Source organism: Cololabis saira, chromosome 3, assembly GCF_033807715.1.
Source record: "Cololabis saira isolate AMF1-May2022 chromosome 3, fColSai1.1, whole genome shotgun sequence".
Taxonomy (NCBI): Eukaryota; Metazoa; Chordata; class Actinopteri; order Beloniformes; family Belonidae; genus Cololabis; species Cololabis saira.
In genome coordinates this window covers 25,498,636-25,518,721 of record NC_084589.1, presented here as the reverse complement: position 1 = coordinate 25,518,721, position 20,086 = coordinate 25,498,636, and the positions used below count along the sequence as shown (strand labels likewise).

The 20,086-nt window shown below is 39.4% G+C and overlaps 2 protein-coding genes across 2 annotated transcripts; both read left to right on the top strand.

The window, feature by feature from the left end:
- The first annotated feature begins 973 nt into the window (after positions 1–973).
- Positions 974–4,086, top strand: gem (GTP binding protein overexpressed in skeletal muscle). Its single transcript, XM_061716786.1, has 4 exons — positions 974–1,700; positions 2,800–2,876; positions 2,957–3,161; positions 3,241–4,086. The coding sequence occupies exons 1-4, from the start codon at positions 1,340–1,342 to the stop codon at positions 3,522–3,524; spliced, it is 927 nt and encodes a 308-aa protein (XP_061572770.1). The 5' UTR covers positions 974–1,339; the 3' UTR covers positions 3,525–4,086.
- Positions 4,087–5,609: 1,523 nt separating this feature from the next.
- Positions 5,610–19,933, top strand: cdh17 (cadherin 17, LI cadherin (liver-intestine)). The gene is made up of 19 exons (XM_061716783.1): positions 5,610–5,698; positions 7,226–7,282; positions 7,666–7,761; positions 8,752–8,889; positions 8,997–9,132; positions 10,888–11,046; positions 11,413–11,565; positions 12,282–12,487; positions 12,610–12,741; positions 12,832–12,982; positions 13,231–13,434; positions 13,526–13,602; positions 13,685–13,873; positions 14,914–15,161; positions 16,719–16,849; positions 16,980–17,204; positions 17,300–17,410; positions 19,018–19,134; positions 19,240–19,933. Exons 2-19 carry the CDS (start codon positions 7,235–7,237, stop codon positions 19,311–19,313), a joined length of 2,595 nt encoding a protein of 864 aa, XP_061572767.1. The 5' UTR covers positions 5,610–5,698; positions 7,226–7,234; the 3' UTR covers positions 19,314–19,933.
- The last annotated feature ends 153 nt before the right edge of the window (positions 19,934–20,086 follow it).

Here is a 20,086-nt window from a genome sequence, read left to right as displayed (position 1 = left end):
ATCTACATGTGAAATGTGTATAATATTTCACATACTCATTTCTGACACCATTGATAAGAGTACTTTAACATTTATATATTATTGGCCCTGCATTTTTATTGGGTTTTATTTTTTTTTTACTGTAGCCATAGTTGGGAAAAACATTGAAATGAATTCAACATAAGATACAGCACCCTGAAAGCAAAAAACATTTTTATTTGGTTTTATTAGATTAAATCTGTGCCTTCCGGAGTATGATGCATATCCTATGGAAGAAAAATCCATATAAATGCAATACATGTTACTAATTTATAAATTCAGAAAATATTAATAATTTTAAATATGTTGCATTAACTGTGATTGATTGTTATGGATACTTTTGTGTGTTTGATGCATATTAGTCTAAAGAAAACTTCTTTTAACGACTTTAATGTACAGACCTGTGCATTTTTCACATATTGCCATAGATGTTCAGTAAAATAAAGATTAAAGTACATGGGGGTCCATTTAAGAAGAGCACAGGACAATAGTTTTTGTCTTGATACTTAATTGTGTTCTGCACAAATTCAAAACCCTGCATGTCCCAAAATATAACTAACCCCCCCATGTGGGTATTATTTTTTTCTTTTTTTTTCTTTGAAAGCCTGAAGCTTTAATTTATTTTATTGTTGTGGATTCCAGTGAAGTGCCTTGACCCTGGAGTTCATCTTGAACAATAATGGATTGATTTAGGATTATTTTTAGAGATGCCAACAAAAAAGGTCTCTATTTTTGAATAAACTTTGACAGTCAAAGATGTGTATTCTGAATAGCTTTCCAGGAGGATTTAAGTCTTGTTTTATTGAGCTTTAAGAGTTCTAAAAAAAATTGCCCATTTCTGCAGCTCTAAATCCAGATTACATCTCTTTTAATTCTTAAAAACCCACATCCTTCAGTCTTCGCTGACAAAAAAGGGCAGTGCTGTACTGTATGCGCATTGATGCAAACAAAACAAAACACCCCACCAGCACCACCCATCCCGTTTCTCTTTATATAGCCTGCAGGGAAACCCCATCAGAGCATGAGAGGAGCTGCTGGAGATTACTGAGGCAGCAGACACATCAAGAAGAGGATTTACCATCCCAGAGCCTAACTTTGCTTTTTAATTTAAATTCATTTTGTTATAAGCCTTAACCTACTGCTGTGTTATAGCTAAAAAAAAAAAGGATGCAAGGTTCTACCCTCTTGGTTTTTATAGAGATATTTTTGATCAGTTTAAGATGAGACACCAATAAAAGGGCCTAAAAGCTGTTTTTATTTGAGTTAATTAATTCTCAGAAGTTAAAATAAGTTCAAAGTCCACTCCACTACTTGATCCAGCATGATGTCCAGCGTGCGCCGCCACAGCCTGCGCCTGCAGACGGAGCTGCACCGCTGGAGCATCAGCGACCCGAGCAGCGGGCTGATGCCCGGCGGGCTGCTGGCGCGGGTCCCCGGCATGGCCCGCTCCAAGTCCTGCTCCGGCTCCGCCGGGGAGTCCAGCCGAGGGAGCCGCGGCAGCCGAGGGAGCTGGTCGTCCGCGGACTCTGTGATCTCCACGGACTCCGGGGACCCGCTGGAGCCCGCGGCCCCGTACCGGGTGGTGCTGCTGGGGGGCGGCGGGGTCGGAAAGTCCGCCTTCGCCAGCATCTTCGCCGGGGCAGCGGACAGCATGGACAGCGATGACTGCGAGCTGTATGGAGGTGAGATGATGGTGATCTGTCAACGTCTTAGAAGACTTATTGTGTTATTGTTTAAGTTTTGTTGTATATTTCGAATTAGCACAAATACGTTTAGACTGGTTGAAACACATTAATAATAATAATAACCACAATCAAATGCCGTAACAATGCACCTTTCAATAACCATGAATAAAGCATGAATTATGGTTCTGCGTTATCGCGCAGACCCTACGCCGTAGGCTACGGCGTATCGTCTGCGTTGGTCTAACGCGGAAGCATAAATCAGCCTTAACTCATACTGCTGCACCTTTCTTTCTTTTTTTAAATTGAGCTGTCATTTGTCAATTAATGAATTAATTCATTCATTAATTAATTAATGAGTTTTATTTTTGTGTCATGTCCGAAGACCCATCCCATACAGGATTATAAGACACCAGAAACAGAAAATCATCAATATACAATATTGCACTCACTTAAATTGGTAGCTACACAATGTACACCAGAAAAACAAATTAAATAAATCAAATTAAAAAATAAATAAATAAAATAAAATACTTAATATTTCTTTCTCCCCAACAAAACCAGAATGGATATTTTCACATATATGTTACTTTTCTTCATTTATCCCACGCTTTCTCTAAATAGTCTATTTAGAATGTCTATTACAGTGAGCAAAAATAACTTGAGTCAAATTCCCTGTCTTGTTTGACCTGACTTGGCCAAATAAACATGATTCTGATTAAGACCACTAGTGTGTTGGCTACTGCCACAAGAAATCGTCAGGACAAGGTTTGAAAAATAATCTGGTATTTTGCTAATGCCTTAGACATCTGTAGTCTTGCTTCATCAAAGGTTAAATTACCATTTTTATATAGTTTATATAGTCTCCTTAAAACCAGAAAATACACAGATGGCATTGGCACATAAAACCCCACATTGGTCAACTTCAAAATAATGTAGACACAAAATAACTTTGTATCTTTGACTAGGGATGCCTGAGTCTTTTTGCACAGTACTGTCTATCAGTAATGCTGCGATACTGAAATTATTTCACATGATTTGGTTAAAATGACTCCCAGAATTTTGCTGTCTGTTAAGATTTTTCATGTTTTATTTACAGACGAAATATGCGAAAAGGAGATAGAAGTGGACGGGGAAACTGCAACTATAACTTTGCTGGACACATGGGATGCAGAGGTGAGGTGAAAAGGGAATGACAGGGGTCCACAGCAGTCTGGATGCTCTACTATAAACCCTTAATTGTGTTTTCTTTGCAGACTGACAGCGAGCTGACCCAGGAGCGCTGCATTCAGACAGGTGATGCCTACCTGTTGCTGTACTCCATAACCGACCGCTCGTCGTTCCTGCGAGCATCAGAGCTCAGAATTACCCTGCGCCGCTTCCGCCCTGCCCGAAATACCCCGATCATACTAGTGGGAAACAAGTGTGACCTGGTGCGGCGTAGAGAGGTGTCCACAAATGGTAAGGAGAGACAATCACTTCCTCGTAAGGCCAAAGTCATCTGTACATCTCTGACTTCATGCTCTCCTCCTTGTTTCAGAGGGCCGTGCTTGTGCTGCCGTCTTTGACTGCAAGTTCATCGAGACCTCAGCCGCCATGCAGCATAATGTCTGGGAGGCTTTCTACGGCATCGTGCGACAGCTGCGTCTGCGCCGAACCTCCAGAGAAGACAGCAAACGTCGTGGACCAGCGCACTGTAAGAGACGCCGCGAGAGCCTTCCTGTGAAGGCCAGACGTTTCCTCGACAAGATGGTTGCAAAGAACAATCCCACTGTGGCATTCTGGCTCAAATCCAAGTCCTGCCATGATCTCTCTGTTCTGTAGACAATCCCAAATCCACAGGAAACACCTGAGCAGATGAACAAGTTACAGGCTGCAAAAAGGAACCCTTGGACAAGGCTGGAGGGACGCCTGTTCCTGAAGGACAGCAAAGTTGGACGGTTTAACCTTCTCCTCCATTCAGCACAGGTTGCATGTACGAGAGGAGTTGGGTGTCTACCTGTCATCAAGCAGTTTGTTGCGTTCTGATCTGCGAGGACTAGACTGGACTTTCAGAAGTCATGTGCTGGACTTGTCCTGCCTCTGAGACAGAAACTATTCAGACACTGGAGATTAGCTTAAAGAAACTGAGAGAAAGATGTGTTTTTTGTTTCTGTGTCAGCTTTATTTCCATTTTTCCAAAGTTCCTCATGATTTCAATTCTGGTTATTATTTTTTATTGTTTTTGCCAAATTTGTTGACTTTTCATTCCCAAGTGCTTGTATTGATGGTTGTATGCTTTTGATTATTGTATGTGATTAATATTTATGACTTTTTTTTAAATCATTGATTCATTACTTTCATTTTATGTAAAATGTATTGTATTTTGCACTTATTGTGAATAAAAAGCAGATTGATAATGTGGCGTATTTTCAACTTAAAGGTAGTGTCACCCTTGCTTGATGGAAAGCCTCACATCTTATTTGGAGGAAAAACTAGCGGGTCATTTTCTGTCATCTCAACCTCACTCATGAAAAATTAAAATGGATGACTCATCTATACACAAAAGGGACACAAATAGGGTTTAACTGTGACGTAACTGAGCCGATAAAAGATGAATCACATAATGACGGTAAAAGCTGAACTTTTGGAGACAAAATTAGTCTTTTGAGTGCGCATGCCATCAGATTTGATCGCTAGGTAAAACGGGAGATTCGGGTCACTGAGTGACACTGAACACCGAGTCAGACGATGTCATGTAGAAATCTGAAATTCAGGTTTGTCTGGAAGGTGGAAAAATGCTAGGAAGTGTGTTTCCAAGGTAACATTCAGAGGAGCCCATGAATTGTAAGTGTGTGTGTGTGTGTGAGAGAGAGAGAGCTATGTTGGGTTCAGGGAGAGCAGGCAGATGGCTTTGGTGCATATTGGCGTGGATGTCAAGCAGTCAGTACTGGTTATGGACCCATGCTTTTCATCACAGCCACTTCCATCTGAATTCACGGGTCCTTCTTCTACAGGCACAGGTTTTGGTTTAATGGTGGGCTTGTGAAGCACTGACTCACCCCTGCAGCCTGTGTTTTTCTACAGTTGCTGATTCACACAATTCTCTGTCCAGTTGCCAAGCAGCTCAGCCTGGCCCGTAAAGCCGTGTGCTGGAGATGGTAGCATGTGCATCAGGTCGCGTGGAGGATAATCCCAGCTGTATGTGTGGTGAGGTTATGAAGAAAAAGATTAAAGAACAAGATAAATACTGCTATCCTCTCTTTAGGAGACCCCCACCCCCCCAAGACTTCTGGCTTCCAAGAGGTTGCAAAGTTTGTCAGCTGCTGAGGTCATGAGCTGCACTCAAAGCTGCTGTTTAACATTTTCACATGTGCCTTGACCTGCTGAATCACATGGGAGATTTCGGCGCTTTGTGTTCTTATGAGGCAATTGACTGTCAGCTGCGCTATCTGTTCGTCCCCTTTGTCTACACAGCTTCTTATCAGGCAAATGGAAAATCTGACAGGAAACACTGCCGGGGTGTGGAGGTCAAAGTCCAAACGGAAATAAGAAACTTACACACTAAACTGAACGTTTTTTAAAAAATTTCTTCCATTTTCACTCCTCCTTTTTGCTCTATGATTTTACTCCTTTTGTTCACAAGTTACATAAATGTCATCTGGAAATTAAAAGTTCAATGTGATTCCATTGATTGTTTTTCCCCCACTTCACATTAATTCAAATGTATGAACATTTTAAATGTAAAATAAAATCTGCTACTTAACAATAGTCAATGATGGGTTTTACCCTTTACAGCACTGTAAGTATCATTGTTCTGCTCTTCCTGTCTGTGACTCTTGCCTGCGTTGCTGCTATCCCATTGGCCAGCCCATCATAAGGACAGGGTGATTAGGCAATCATTAGATCCAATAAAACATTGTTGGTTAACATTTGGTTAACGTTTCACAGCACTGTGACAGCCTGCAGCTCCTTGGATCATTCAGAGGTCTGACAGGTGACTCGATCACTCCTGTAAGGTAAGTCACCTCAGTCTCTTGTCTCCCAGTTTTTCGGTGGATTGTGTTTAAGGATAATTTTCTTTTTCTTTGAGAGAGTATGTTTAGAAACACAGAAGAGTGCTTGTGGTGGTTTCTGTTTTCTGTGGGACGAAAGTGTCAGAGGATTTCTTTGCAGGAGTGCTGTGATCTTGACATGACTTTGGCAGGGCCTAATATGAGACGCTTGCACATGTCCACCTTTTCTTGGTTTCTGTCTGGGGTTGCTTCTGATATCGTTCAGAATCTATATGCAGGACCAAATTTAGTGACTTTGCTGCTGAAATTCTGGAAGAGTTAATTCAATCATTGTGCCAAAGGGATAGTGTTGGGGGAAGGGAAAGCTTGATGATGTGGTTTTATATTGGTTTCATATGTATTGTGTCCAGTTTAAACCTAAACTAAGCATGCACAATATATAATTTATTCACTGAAACCTGATTAAATTAGATAGATGGAAGTTAGAAGAGCAGTAATGCAGTGAAGGACTTGATGGTTAGATGTACGCCTATCAGCAGACGTAGTTTGTGGTTTTTTACTTTAAGAACCAATTACAAATAAAATTCAGAAGAAAATACCATTTCAGTTAATGGTCAACAATGGCAATGTTCAGTGGGGCTGTGCCACAAAAAGGTCACCAGCCACGACTCAATGTCACCTTCACTCAGCGACTTGACTTTACTCGTTTCTTTCGCCTGAACTTTACAAGCTCACTAAGATCAGCCAAACATTAATTTGAACTTTCTTAAACACAGTCATTATTAAAATGAAGTTACTGTATTTTTCTTTTTCATGTTCAGATTTTTCTTCAGGTATGAAGCCATTTATTTAATTACCGTACCAACCTAAAGCAACATTCATGTTAATAAAAAAGTGCTTTCTGTGTAGGTTATACAATGTTAGTTCTGTTTGACTGACAGGGGGCTTTTTATATCCGTCATAAACTGAAAATAAAAATATGTTTGGACAGCAGAGAAGCAGTAAATGCTAGCTGATTGCAAACACTATGGAGTTTAAAGTCACAGTGACACAAACAAGTGTTTCATTTCATCCTAGACTGCTTTACCAACAGAATCCCTTACCGTATAATGACCTTTGTGTACTTTTATCACGATTGCATTCACTGGGATCTGACTTAGACTGAGAGGAACAAGACGGAAAGAATAACTCAAGCTTTCAGTTTCTTCTGTACACTCATGTCTGTACACAGCTGATTGTGAAAGTGTAGTTTCACATTTAAGCACTTTAACTTCTTTTTCAGTTCAGAATAGGGAGAGAGAGACAGAAAGCGTGCACATCTATTTCTTGCTTTATCTTCACTCAGCACTTTGGTCTAAACGAGTCACTGAACATTTTTAACTTTTAGGATTTAATTATATAAAATCCTCTTCAATATATAAACTCTGCCTCTTCAACTTGTTTTAACATATTTTCTTACTCTTTTCCCCCACATCTACACATGTACACATCTACTCATGTACTTATCTACTCTTTACTCTACCTTTGCAGGCTGTGATAATGACACCCATGGTGCATCTGTTGTTACTCCTGTTCCTGAGCAGCATTGTGAGTACACAGCATCGCCATCTGTTGGTGCTGTCCTTCAATACAAATTCTTTCTAAACACTGATACAAGACTTGGAAATGCTTTGATTTAATACAACTTTTTTCACCAATTGGAGAAACCTGTTAAATGAATTAGCCAAATCACTTAAGGAAACAAAAACTGTAACTAAACTGAGCGGTGGCTCTTCATCAGTAGACTTTGTGCTCTGATTCTGACGATGAATATAAGAATATAGTTACTGTCTTGTAATTTCGGTTCAATAAATAACTGCCCTCAATGCTTGACTACTCTCACGTTATGACACACAGATGAAGAACAAGGAGGTATTTAGTTTAACCTCTGTACTGGGTGACCTTTTACCGGTGTTTCCATACTTTGCTAGGCTGTTGGGAAGGATCTGGAGGAGAAGAAGGGTCCATTCCAGGACACTGAACTGGACGTGGCGGAGGGGACACCAGTACCCTATGCACTGCATCAGGTAAAAAAAGAAAAAAAAAACTTCAAAAAAGTTGAGATGATGCTTAAAATGTCAAAAGAAATAACTTATTCACAAATCAGTTACACTATAGTAAAGTGAAAATGGGACAAAAATAGCAAATGACACTATGAAATTGTAATAATTTATTCTACTTTATTTTATTTTATTTATTAATTAATTTTTTAAGTATTCTCTGTCATTTAATGGAAGCACTTCATAAGTTGCGGTGGGGTAACAAACACAAAAATCTTTGTACTGAACGGGCAAGACTCAAAACCAGTTGTAAGCCAACATGCAAATTTAAGCAATATAACACAAATCACACTCTGCATGCATGACAGCAAGATGGTGAGTTTATAGAGTGCAGGTGCTAAACTGGTCTGCCTGCAGGCCAGACCTGCCGCCCCCCTGAACATGTTTTGTGGGTACTTATATAAAAAAACAGATGGCTGAGTTGCTAATATTGTAAATCACAAAAGAACTTTGGAAAATCCGGCAAATAGTCCCTTAGTTCCCAAAGTGTTGCTGAATGAAGACGCTATTAAAACACAACAGCTAAGATGTTGCTGCTATTAACATCAAAATGTAAATACGTTTAAAAACAGTTATTTGTGAATTACACAAACCAAGAAGTCATCTTTTTACAACTTTCTTTTAAAAGCACTGATTAAATAAGTTGTGAATATTTTAATTGTTTTTTCCTTTCACATTTCACATATTTTACATATCTTCAAACATTTTTTTTCTGGTAATTCTTCTCTGCTCTACGCAGGAGCAGACTTCTCTCATTAAAACATTTGCAGTACTCATGTACAATATGACTGTATGCCTGCACATAACATTTGTGATGTATTCATTTTTAAGTATTTCATGGTGTTTATCTCTTATCCCTCATTTTCTGAGAAAAATTGCATTTTGTCTGTGATCAAATAAGGTTTTTAAGATGTCTTTAAGTAATCTACTATTGTGGCCGTCTCCTTCATGTTTTAGTTTCAGATGGCAGGTGCGAGGGTTGATGGTTTCAGGCTGAGTGGAGAAGGTAAGGATGATATCAGGATCTCAAAGGATGGTTGGCTTTTCCTCGAGAAACCTCTGGATTGGTCGAGAGATAACCACTACATTCTCACGGTAAAACTGTCTTTCTGTCTTTACGAATGCACATAAAGTATCCTCATAGATCACAATAGCAATGCAGTCTATTAAGCTCATGCATGTTTGTGCTCAACTATATCCAGGTGGAGGCCCTGGCAGATGATGTCGTGGTTGGTAACTCTATCGTTGTGACCATAAATGTTTTGGACATCAATAACAACGCCCCGATCTTCAACCAGAGCGGCTACACAGCTACGGTTCGAGAACACAATCCAGCAGGTGTGGCTTTGAATAAGAGTTTAAAACAGAGGGAGGGCTTGAAAAGATGAAGACTGTTATTGGGTTAGGTTAGTTTCATGATTACACAATAGATGCAGGGAATCCAAACTCAAAAACATCAATCTAAAACTACCGAGATGACAAAGTTTCCACATTTCATGTAGTAAGGTTGAATTTTTATTTTATTTATTTAGTATATATATTTCATTTTTTATTTTTATTTTTTAAAGTTTGGGAATTTTCCTATAGCTGCAAATATATATTTTAACACCCAACCAGTCAGGTTAACTTCTTAAATAATATGATTCCTGAGGGGACAAACTGGAAAGAAATTCCAAATTAATTGTGACTTTGTTTAATTGCAGACGGTGTAAAAACTATATTTTACATGTGTTTCCTTCATCAGCATTATTTAATTTGTTAATGACATCATTCCTGGGCTGTAGGCCTGAAAATCTTTTTTTTTTTACATTTTATTTATTGGAAAGTAATGAGGTAGAAATCAGGGGCAGAGGATGGCTGGAAATTATTTGAATTTCATCTCCTTTTACGGTGCCTTTACTGTTTGAAAAGCCTCAAATTAAACCTTTCCAGAGTCGTCGTTAACATCTGAACTCGGAGGAATCTGGGACAGACTGTCATAGAATAAAAATGGGTGCAGTCGCACAAATCGGTATTTGTGAGAAAAGAAGATTGAGACTATTAAGGACGTTATCAGCAACAAGTCCAAAAGCCAGGCTCTGTGATGATAAGGGATTGTATCAGTGCCCTTGACAAAGTTTATTCACACCTCTGTGATGGGGGGCATTAATGCAGAAAGCTGCACTGAGACTTTACAGCAAAGTATGTCACCTTTAAGATTACATACAGTATTGTCAAGAGCTCTAAAAACCAATTCTGCACACATTACAGAGCTGGTGAAGAAGGGGGTACAGGTGCTGGACTGGTCTTCCCTCAGTCCCCATTTAGCCCTAGATGGAAAATGTGTGGAGAAAATAATACAACAATGATGACCTTGTACTATTGGGTCTGGAACAAAACAAGAGCAGCAATCTTTGGTTTACTCAATGATAGAATGGTTTTTAAGTGTTGAGTGTGGGATGGTGAGGCAAAAAGGTAAAATCCTTACCGTTTCAACTTCTTTGGGAATGTTTTCCAGCCCTGAGACGCAGCAGTGGATAAATATTAACAGATACAATGAAATTGATGAAATACATAATGAAATATCTTGGCTCTGTACTATGTGCGGTAAAACAAAAGTCAAAGTAAATGTAGGAATCCCAGTAAAATGGATGGATAAACTGATAAACAAGATTCCTTCTTTGTTATGGATACACTGAAGGTACAGTAAATGGGGACGAGGTTGCATCATGTAGGAGGATCTTTTCTTCAACTGCACTATGGAATAGTGTACTCTCATTATCACCTCTGCAAATGTAGTTTATTAAAGAAAGGAGACTGGTTTGAATGTCTGGTTTGGTTTGGTTTATAATCCCTCAGGTTTGAGTCCTGTAAATTATGTTATGTTGTATTTTATTTATCTTATTATTATCATAATTTTTTTGTTTAATCTTTAAATCATGCTTTTTATGTGTGTTCTAATGTCTTTGTAAAGCACTGTGAATCACCTTGTTGTTGAATTGTGCTATAGAAATAAACTTGCCTTGCCGTGTCACTACAGCTTCCTGCTTTGAGCTACTCAGGCAGATGTTTCATGAGATTAGATTTTAACATCAGGTGCTTCGATGGTTCCAGGTGTCACTTTTACTCAAGTGTTCGCATCGGACATGGACGACCCGGAGACCCCCAACGCTCAACTGAGTTACAGCCTGGTCAGCCAGATCCCCAACAATCACAACATCCTCCTGTTCCAGATCGATCCTAATACTGGAGAGATCTCCACCACAGAAGAAGGTAACACACACACACACACACACACACACACACACACACACACACACACACACACACACACACACACACACACACTGAAATTTATGCACACAACTGAGTGTGGTGCCTGCGGGAAAGTCCACAATCTGTCCGTCTCTGTCTGTAATCCGGTAGTATAGCACAACATTAAATCCAGATTACACTACTCATTTTGTGTGCTCAAGATTAAGGCTGATTGGAGGCAGATTGCCTAAATGTGTCGCGTGATGCGGATTCTGACTGCACTGAGTCTGTGTGAGAATGTAAATACATTTTAAACCGGCCATTAAAACATATTTGTGATGTCTGGGTGCTCATATTCATGGGAATGTTATGTGTCTGTTACAGGAGAAGAGATGCTGAAGGCCAAAGAAGGGATACATTATGGCAGGGGAGAAGACGGGAGCATTGATGCTCTGAAAGGGAAGTTTGACGAGTACTGTTCCGTGCAGAAAGTCCCTTATGAACAAAACCCCTTCTTCACTTGTGTGGAGAGAGCAGGTTGGTTTCAAAAAAAGTCTGCAATGACATAACTGACTGATTAATAAGAAGAAATGCACTTTTGGCAATATATATATATATATATATATATATATATATATATATATATATATATATATATATATATATATATATATATATATATATATAGTGTAACAGCATGCTGCTAAGTCTTCTTGAAAATATTGCTTTGATTTACGGGAATCCTACAAGCAGTTTTCCTTGAAGGTTTTCCCAATATTCCACACGTCAACATACAGTACATCCACCAGCCCTGCTGACTGTTAATTCTGTTACACACTGAAGAAACTCAGACCTGGATTATTTTTTTTGCATCACCAATCCTTTTCTTATAATGCCTTTCAACGGGTCACGACCCTAAAATGCTATTTACTGGAGAAAGAGTTTAAAATGTCCCTTTAAGCTAAAATGACATGTGATATTTGATCACGTGGTGACACTGGAGGATTTATGGTGTTAATGTAGATAAACAGAGACTGTAAAGACATTTGCAGCGATTAGTGCTGGTCGTGTGAGTTATTGGGTGTTGAGCTGGTGAGTTCAGTCAGGGAGAGTTGTTAATCTCAGTTCATGAGGCTGAACTTTTCCAAATTGAAATCAGATGTAATCCTCTTGTAATGTTCACTCCCAGACAACTTTTTTTCCCCTACTGCACTGGTTCTGTTTACAATTTATTTTTTCCTCCTGTGGTGTAGAACAGAGGAGGCGTAACGTGGACCCACTGGAGAACCCCGACTACACCCTAATTGTGCGAGTGCAGGATCAGAGGGGAACTTTAGAAAAACCGCTGAGTGGAAACACCAGAGTAAGCATCGCAGTGCGGCAAAACATGTGGATGAACCCTGGGCCCATAACTGTCCAAGAGAACTTAAAGGGAGCTTACCCTCGGGTCATTGCTAAGGTAAGGTGGGCTCTACGCAACTGAGCCCTAATCATGCAAAACCTGTTGGCACCCGCTACATAGACTTCATCCAGGAACTGACCTTCACGCTCGGGGCCCTTTTCTTCTCTCTCTGTGCGCAGGTCCGGTCTAATGACCCTGATGCCATCTACAGACTGGTACAGAAAGAAAGACAGCTGAAATTCCCCTTTAAGATCACAGAAGATGGAGAAATATTACTGACAGAAGAGCTCGACAGAGAGGAAAAAGACATGGTAAAAGACATCCGTTTTGTTTGTTTCTTTCCATTAAATTCCCCATAGACTGCGTTGAAATAATGACAACATTGAATTGCTGTTCTTCAGTACATCCTGGTTGTTTTTGCAATGGATGCACATGACAACGAAGTGGATCCACCTATGGAGATTCAGGTCTTGGTGGAGGATGTGAATGATAATGGACCAGTGTGTGAACATGAGGAGAGTGTGTTTGAGCTGCAGGAAGAGGAGCCTGTAGGTAAGTTTGTGTGTGTGATTGTTACATAATCCTTTCAAACACATAGAGTACACTACATGTAACTTACTTTTTATCCATCTGCCCTGCTTGAACACCCCTAGATACAGCATATATTAAAAGGATCAATTAAATGATCTACAGTTATAGCAGAAATTGCTTTGGAGATGCAGACAGTGAACCCAAATCTAGGAGTCAGGAGGCAGAGGCATCAATGAAGGCATAAATCTGAAGACATCCTGTTATTCCAGGCAGCGAGGTAGGACACCTGTTGGCCCACGACAACGACATGGAAGGGACATTGAATTCCCAGCTGACTTACGCCATCGAGTCCCAAAGTTCTCCCACCACCCAAGCCTTCTCCATTGATGACACCGGAACAATTCAGGCGCTGCGGTTGTTTAGGCGAAAGGAGCAGGCGGTCTATAACCTCAACGTCAGAGTCAGTGACTCAGGTAACACACCATAAGTATGCAAACACACCTGTTGGTCGAATCCTGTGAATTTCCCATCCAGCATGCGGTACTCATGCCTCTTGGTTCATAGATTTCAGCACAGTCTGCAAGGTGGTTATCAAGATCATTGGCGTCAACAACGAGTTGCCTCTGTTTGAGAAGAAAGATGTAAGTATGTAAATCATAACTTTGTTTGGTCCTGCTCTTAGGATGATGGTGTTCTTACTGAACTGTGTGTGTCTGTACGCAGTATGGCAGCCAAACCCTGGCAGAGGACACTCCTGTGGGACACACTGTGGTCACCATCAAAGCAACAGACGGTGATGAACCCGGCAGCGGCGTTTCGATTATTGAGTTCCACATCTCTGCAGGCGACGATGACGAACGCTTTATCGTGGAAACTGACGGGAACGGTGTTGGTCATCTGGTTGTAGCAAAGGTACAGAATCTCCCTCATACATACCTGTGCTATCGGTTTAGGTCCCTTGGAAGGTGGGCGCAGATTTACTATGCTTTGCATAGTACTTATGCTTTAAAGAGGCACAAAAGGGGCACGGTGGCGCAGCTGGTAGTGAACCCGTCTCACAGCAAGAAGGTCCTGGGTTCAATTCCCGCCGGGGACGCTGTGGGCGCTGAATGCGTGTTAAGTTCCCCCATGACTTTGGCGCCCACACCCTGGATGGGGTTGGCGAAAGGGCCTTTCTGTGTGGAGTTTGCATGTTCTCCCCTTGTTCCCTTGGGTAGCTAATGGGAGCTACCCTCACAAAAACATGCAACAGTCCTGGGCTACACATTCCCCCGTCTGGCCAACCTGGAGGATCTGGCCGGAATAACGTGATCCTTCCACGCGCTACATCCGGCCGGAGAAACCCCACCCTGTCTGGTGAAAAGAAGCGGCCTGCTCACTCCTCAGGATAAGGAGGAGACCTGAGCTCAGTGCGGGGCCCTCCCTGGGTTGGTAGAGGGGAGCAATGCCCAGGACTGTTACTTAGGTATGAGCTCTGGGTGATGAAATGGGTAAAAAAAAAAAAAGAAAAAAATATTTCTATTTCAATATTTCTTATTGAGGCTGCAACAAACTTTAATCCTCCTTTGTAGTCTCTATAATCCTGAGGCATAAAAAAACCCAACTGATTTTAAAGTAGTTGAACTGAAACTGAAGTTTCTGAAGTGAACTTGTTTGATTGAATGTTCATGCCTATCTGGTAACATAAAACAAGCTGCACCAATGTCATTTGTGAATGTTTTGATTGTAATTATTTCTGATTATTTGCAACTCTACACTAATCTGCATTGATCATTGAACGACTTTGATCATTATTGAAATGAGCTCATGGTGTATGTGTTTGTAGATGTGTGCAGTTGATCACCAAACACTAATTTTCCCAATTTTGTAAATCTGCCCCTTTCATATCAAGAAGTCATTCTGAAAGACCATTTTTGCCTCTTCTTTTAATCATCTTGTCTTTCCCTCAACAGCCTCTGGACTTTGAGTCCTCTCCCATGCACAACCTCAAGATTGATGCTCGCAACCCAGAGCCACTGAGGAAAGATCTGCAATACGGCAGCGAGTCCACTGTCACCGTCTCTGTGACAGTCACCAATGTGGATGAGGCCCCAGAGTTTAGCCTGGACATGGACATGGCTGTGTCTGTAGCTGAGGATGCCACCAAGGGGTCGGTGCTGCTCAAGGTGGAAGCACAGGACCCAGAAGGGAAAGAGATCAGGTAACAAAGACATCGACAGTTACTCATCTGCTCTACTCAGACCTACTTTAAGTATTATGAAGTAAAGTGCACATATTGAAACAAGGAATAAAAGGAAACACAAGAAAAAACTTCACCACTTTTATCTGATAGTTTTCTTTTGTTTATTTACATGGTTATCAAGTCTCAGAAAAACAGCAAATCAAAAAGTATCCCAATAACAACTATCACCTGTATTGTTGTGGTGGGCTACCTGGGATTTTGTAGTTTACTTCATATGCAGTTTTGCTGTGTTATACATTTATTCCTCATGACTCACACACATTTATCTTCCTTTCCTAAGTGAAATGACATATTCATGGTTTTGTCTTTCCAGACTATAACATTATTAAAAAGAAATACAGCTTTATTCATATCTTTCAATGTAATAGTGGCATGATATATTTAAATAATTTGATACTAAAATAAAAATAAAAATAAAAATAAAACTCCAGCATGCAGCATTTTCAGATGTGAACACAATAGTGATGTTGTAAGTTTAATAAATGATCCAACTAGGATTTATCCCTATTCAAATGTTGAGGTGAGTCAAGGTCCTTATACATGGGGACAGCACTGATTGTGGTTGGACACAAGAACATTGATATTATTCTGAGAGTAATTTAAAAATTACAGGTCAGAACCACACAAAGATGTTACTAAACAACTCTTAACCTCTTCCCACATCCCCAGAGACTTCTAAATGTAATACTTGGTTCTTATTTTCTGTAAAGAAGCTAAATAGAAAGATAATTCATGCTTAAATTTTCTTTTTAAACTTCGATTTTAATTTTTAATCCTAATGCACAAACTATACAACAAGTGTAACTTCACTACTTATTTTTAGCTCTCAGAAACCAGTATTTTTGAACTACAGGTTTAAACATTTCATATAGCATTGGTTTCCAGCCATCGTTCTAATTTGCCCCTCTTCACTAACTGAAAAAAAGCTCAACTACTTTCATAGCAGACATTGCTGGTTTAAATAATGTATAAATATGTTTTGGTTGAACAGTTCGAAAGGCCAATATACAAGCATTTTGGTGATGATTTTCCTTGAATGACAAGTCTGTGTCTGGCGGTCTGGTGGATGGAGTCTGGGTTCACGTTCCTCTGAAGTCAGACTAACAAGATAAAGATACAGCAGAATAAACGTAAGCACATCACGTGCAAAGCTTTGAAACCTCCCTGTAGGCGCTGTTTCACTGATTAAACATTTAGTCCTGACTTGGGGCTGTCATGTAAACAAGTAAATTATTGATTCTTTTTATTTGGGGACTACCACTGTTTCCTTTGGTCCCAAGCTCAGTTTGTCCTGTGTAAGGACTGAGCTCTGAAACTCCAAATCAGATACGGTTGGGATGGTATAGAAAACTGATTTTAAAAAAAGAAATGAAAGAAAAAGGAATGTGAATTACAAGTCAACATAAATGTAATAATCACTGCATTTTTTATTTGCAGTTTCTGCACTGAACTAAGTTTACTGGACTGGAGGTTGTCAATGTGACTTTGATGACTGAAGGTTGTGTTTGTGTGTAGATTTAAGTTGGATGGTGATGCTCAAGGCTGGCTGGAAATCGATGCTTCCACTGGAGAGATCAAGACCAAAAACATACTGGACAGAGAGAAAGTGGAGAGCTTTGATGTCACAGTCATCGCCTTTGAGAAAGGTGAGGGGAGGCAGTCACAGCAAAGCACTGTAGCAGATTTCTGTCCAATCAGACGCACTTGTGAATTCATCATCTTTATTTATGTTAATGGACTTGTTTGTATTCATGACCTTTTTCACGTCCTCTGAAGGAAACCCTGAGATGTCGTCCGAACGCGTGGTCCACGTTAACCTGATAGATGTCAATGACAACGTCCCCAAACTGACTGAGACGCAGTCCTACATCTGCATGAAGGACATGAAGCCTGTCATCATCAAGGCTGAAGATAAAGACGGCGCTCCTTTCTCCAAACCTTTCACTTTCAGCTTCGCCAACAGCAAGAAATCACCCAACTGGGAGCTTCACAAAGTCGATGGTATGTTTGTAAAATGTATCAGACACACAGAATGTGGAAATTATGCTGTATTTACATTTAGACTGGTGAATTTTTGTTTGTTTTTTTTCGTGCAGATGAATCAGCTGAGCTGCGCCTGAAGAAAAAGCCAACTCAGGATCGAACGTTCCCTCTCAGTATCAACATTGTTGACAATGCAGGCGTAGGAATCACACAGTTATTTGAGGGTGAGTTAACAATTTAAGATATAGCCTTCAAGTCCGGCTGTACTTTACCGTAAATGCTCTTCAGCAGCTCAGCTAAAGGGTTAGATTTATATGCAAATCTTACAATTATAGTCATCAGATTTCATTTCATTTCATTTTTATTTATTCTGGTCATGGAAATATGCAAAGAAAAAAAGCAAGCAAGTAAAAATGACAACACAATCAAAAACATATTCCAGAACCAGAAAGGAGCAGGAAGAAGAAAATCTTATTATACCTGCCCCTCCCTCAAAAGAAAACTGAACAATAATAACAGATGGTCTGCACAATTACCTAATTAATATCACAAGAAAAGAAAAACAAGAAAATAAATTGTCTGTCTCCATACGCATATATTATATATTTAGACTATTTCATACATAGCTATTTTTTTCTCTTTAATTTTATATTTAAACTGAAATAAGTTTATACAGCACTTTAAATCATAATTTAATGAATTCCATAACTTAATTCCAACAATTGAAGTGCTCATCTGCTTTAAGGTTGTTCGGGCAAATAAATGTTTAAAATTAAATTTTCTGCGACTATCTTCGTTATTTAAACTGAAAGTAAACATGTATTGTAAGTTTTCTGGTAATAATTTACATTTAGCTGTGTACATGATTGTGAGTGTCTGTAACTTAACCAAATCCTCAAGTTTCAGTAATCTTGATTCAAAAAATAATCGGTTGGTGTGTTCTCTGTAATGTGTATTGAAAATAACTCTAAGTGCTCTTTTCTGTAATAAAAATAAAGGATTCATATTGGTTGGATATGTGTTGCCCCAGATTGCAACACAATAAGATAAATAAGGCAAAATTAATGAACAATATAAGATTCTCATTACTGTATAATTTAACACAAACTTAGCCTTGTTCAAAACAAAAATATTTTTGCACACTTTTGATTTTACATGAGCTATATGAGCTTTCCATGTCAATTTATCATCTATAATAACCCCTAAAAACCTAAATTGTGATACTCTATCAATTGGTACTCCTTCTAAATTAAGTGATACATTTGTTTCTCTTCTTGAATGGCCAAAAATCATAAATTTAGTTTTTTTCAAATTTAAAGACAACTTATTCTCATCAAACCATTTTTTTAATTTTACCATTTCTTTTTCTATACATTTAGCAAGAGTTTCCAAATCATGTCCTGAACAAAAAAAAGTTGTATCATCTGCAAATAACACAAACTGTAATAATTTTGACACTTCACATATATCATTAATGTATAAATTAAAAAGTTTTGGTCCCAAAACAGAGCCCTGTGGGACTCCACAAACAATATTCATATAGTTGGATGTGTTACCAAAAAAATGCACATACTGTTTCCTCTTGTCCAAATAACTTTGTACCCAATTTAAAACCATGCCCCTCACCCCATATGTATATAATTTTGAAATAAGAATCTCAGATGGCCTGAGACAGATTCAGATGACTTGAATGGTTGCTGCCACTTACCACTGGATGTGGTAATAATGTGTGGGGCATCATGTCAGTGTTATGTTCACAAATAAAATCAGTTATTGCACTTTTAAAGTTTGTCTTGTAACACCTTCTGCATGTTTCCTCTCTGCATGCCAGTGAGAGTATGCAACTGCACAGAACTGGGCCACTGCTACACCGCACCTCATGGAGTTGGATTCAAACCTGAAATAGGAGCAACCGTCGGGATCCTTGCAGGCGTTCTGGGATTTTGCCGTAAGTTTGTTACAGTGTAACCACCCGGTTCAGTGTTGGTAAAGCTGACTGCATTTTGGCCTCCGCTGAAACCTGACTTCTGTCTTATGTCTCTTCTTGTTACAGTTATCGCCTTCATCATAGTGATTAAACGCACAGGTAAAAAGAGCAAGTCTGAGGAGGAGAATGCCATGATGTAAAGGCACATGTGATGTTTTATTTATATACACTAATATCAAAAATGAAGCTCAAGAGGTTTTGCAACTTGTACAACATGAATACACTCCTGTTCCTGCAAACCCAAAAACATGTCTTTTTTGCTCTTCAGAGGACTATACATTCACTAGACCTTTGGCAATTCTTTAATTTTTTTTTATCATTTGGCCATTTTATAGCACCCTTCACTGCTAAACCAGAGACTATAGATGCAGCTTCCCAGCCAATAAAGGCATATTTACAGGCATCCTCCCCTTGATTAATGAACTTTCTCCATGTAAAATAAATTAAGAAAATTGCATAAGTAAGTCAATAGAACCACGTTCCAGTCCCCCCACCCCCCCAAAAAAATAAAAATAAAATCATGCAGCTTGTTGAGAAACATGTTAAAGTCTGTTTTCAAGACTTTGGCTCTTTTATTAGTAGCTTTATCATCTTCCATGATTAAATTATTGTTTTCGTTCTCTGCTTTTTGTGTTGATCCAGAGCTTGTTATTTTATTCACTCCTGCTGATGTCAAGTAACATGTTAATGAGCAATTATAACTATGGTTTTGTAAAGAAGCAGCTAATACCCTAGTTACCAATAAACAAAAAAGTGGGAATCCCTTTGGTTTTGACTTAATTCTTATGTGTCTGTATGTGGGGGCTTGTACACATTAGGGCAGACGTGTGGTGTTGCAGGTGATGGGTGACATAAGAGACAGTAATTCTCTTTCCTCGCCACTATGCCCAACTTTTCTGTGATTATTTCTTTT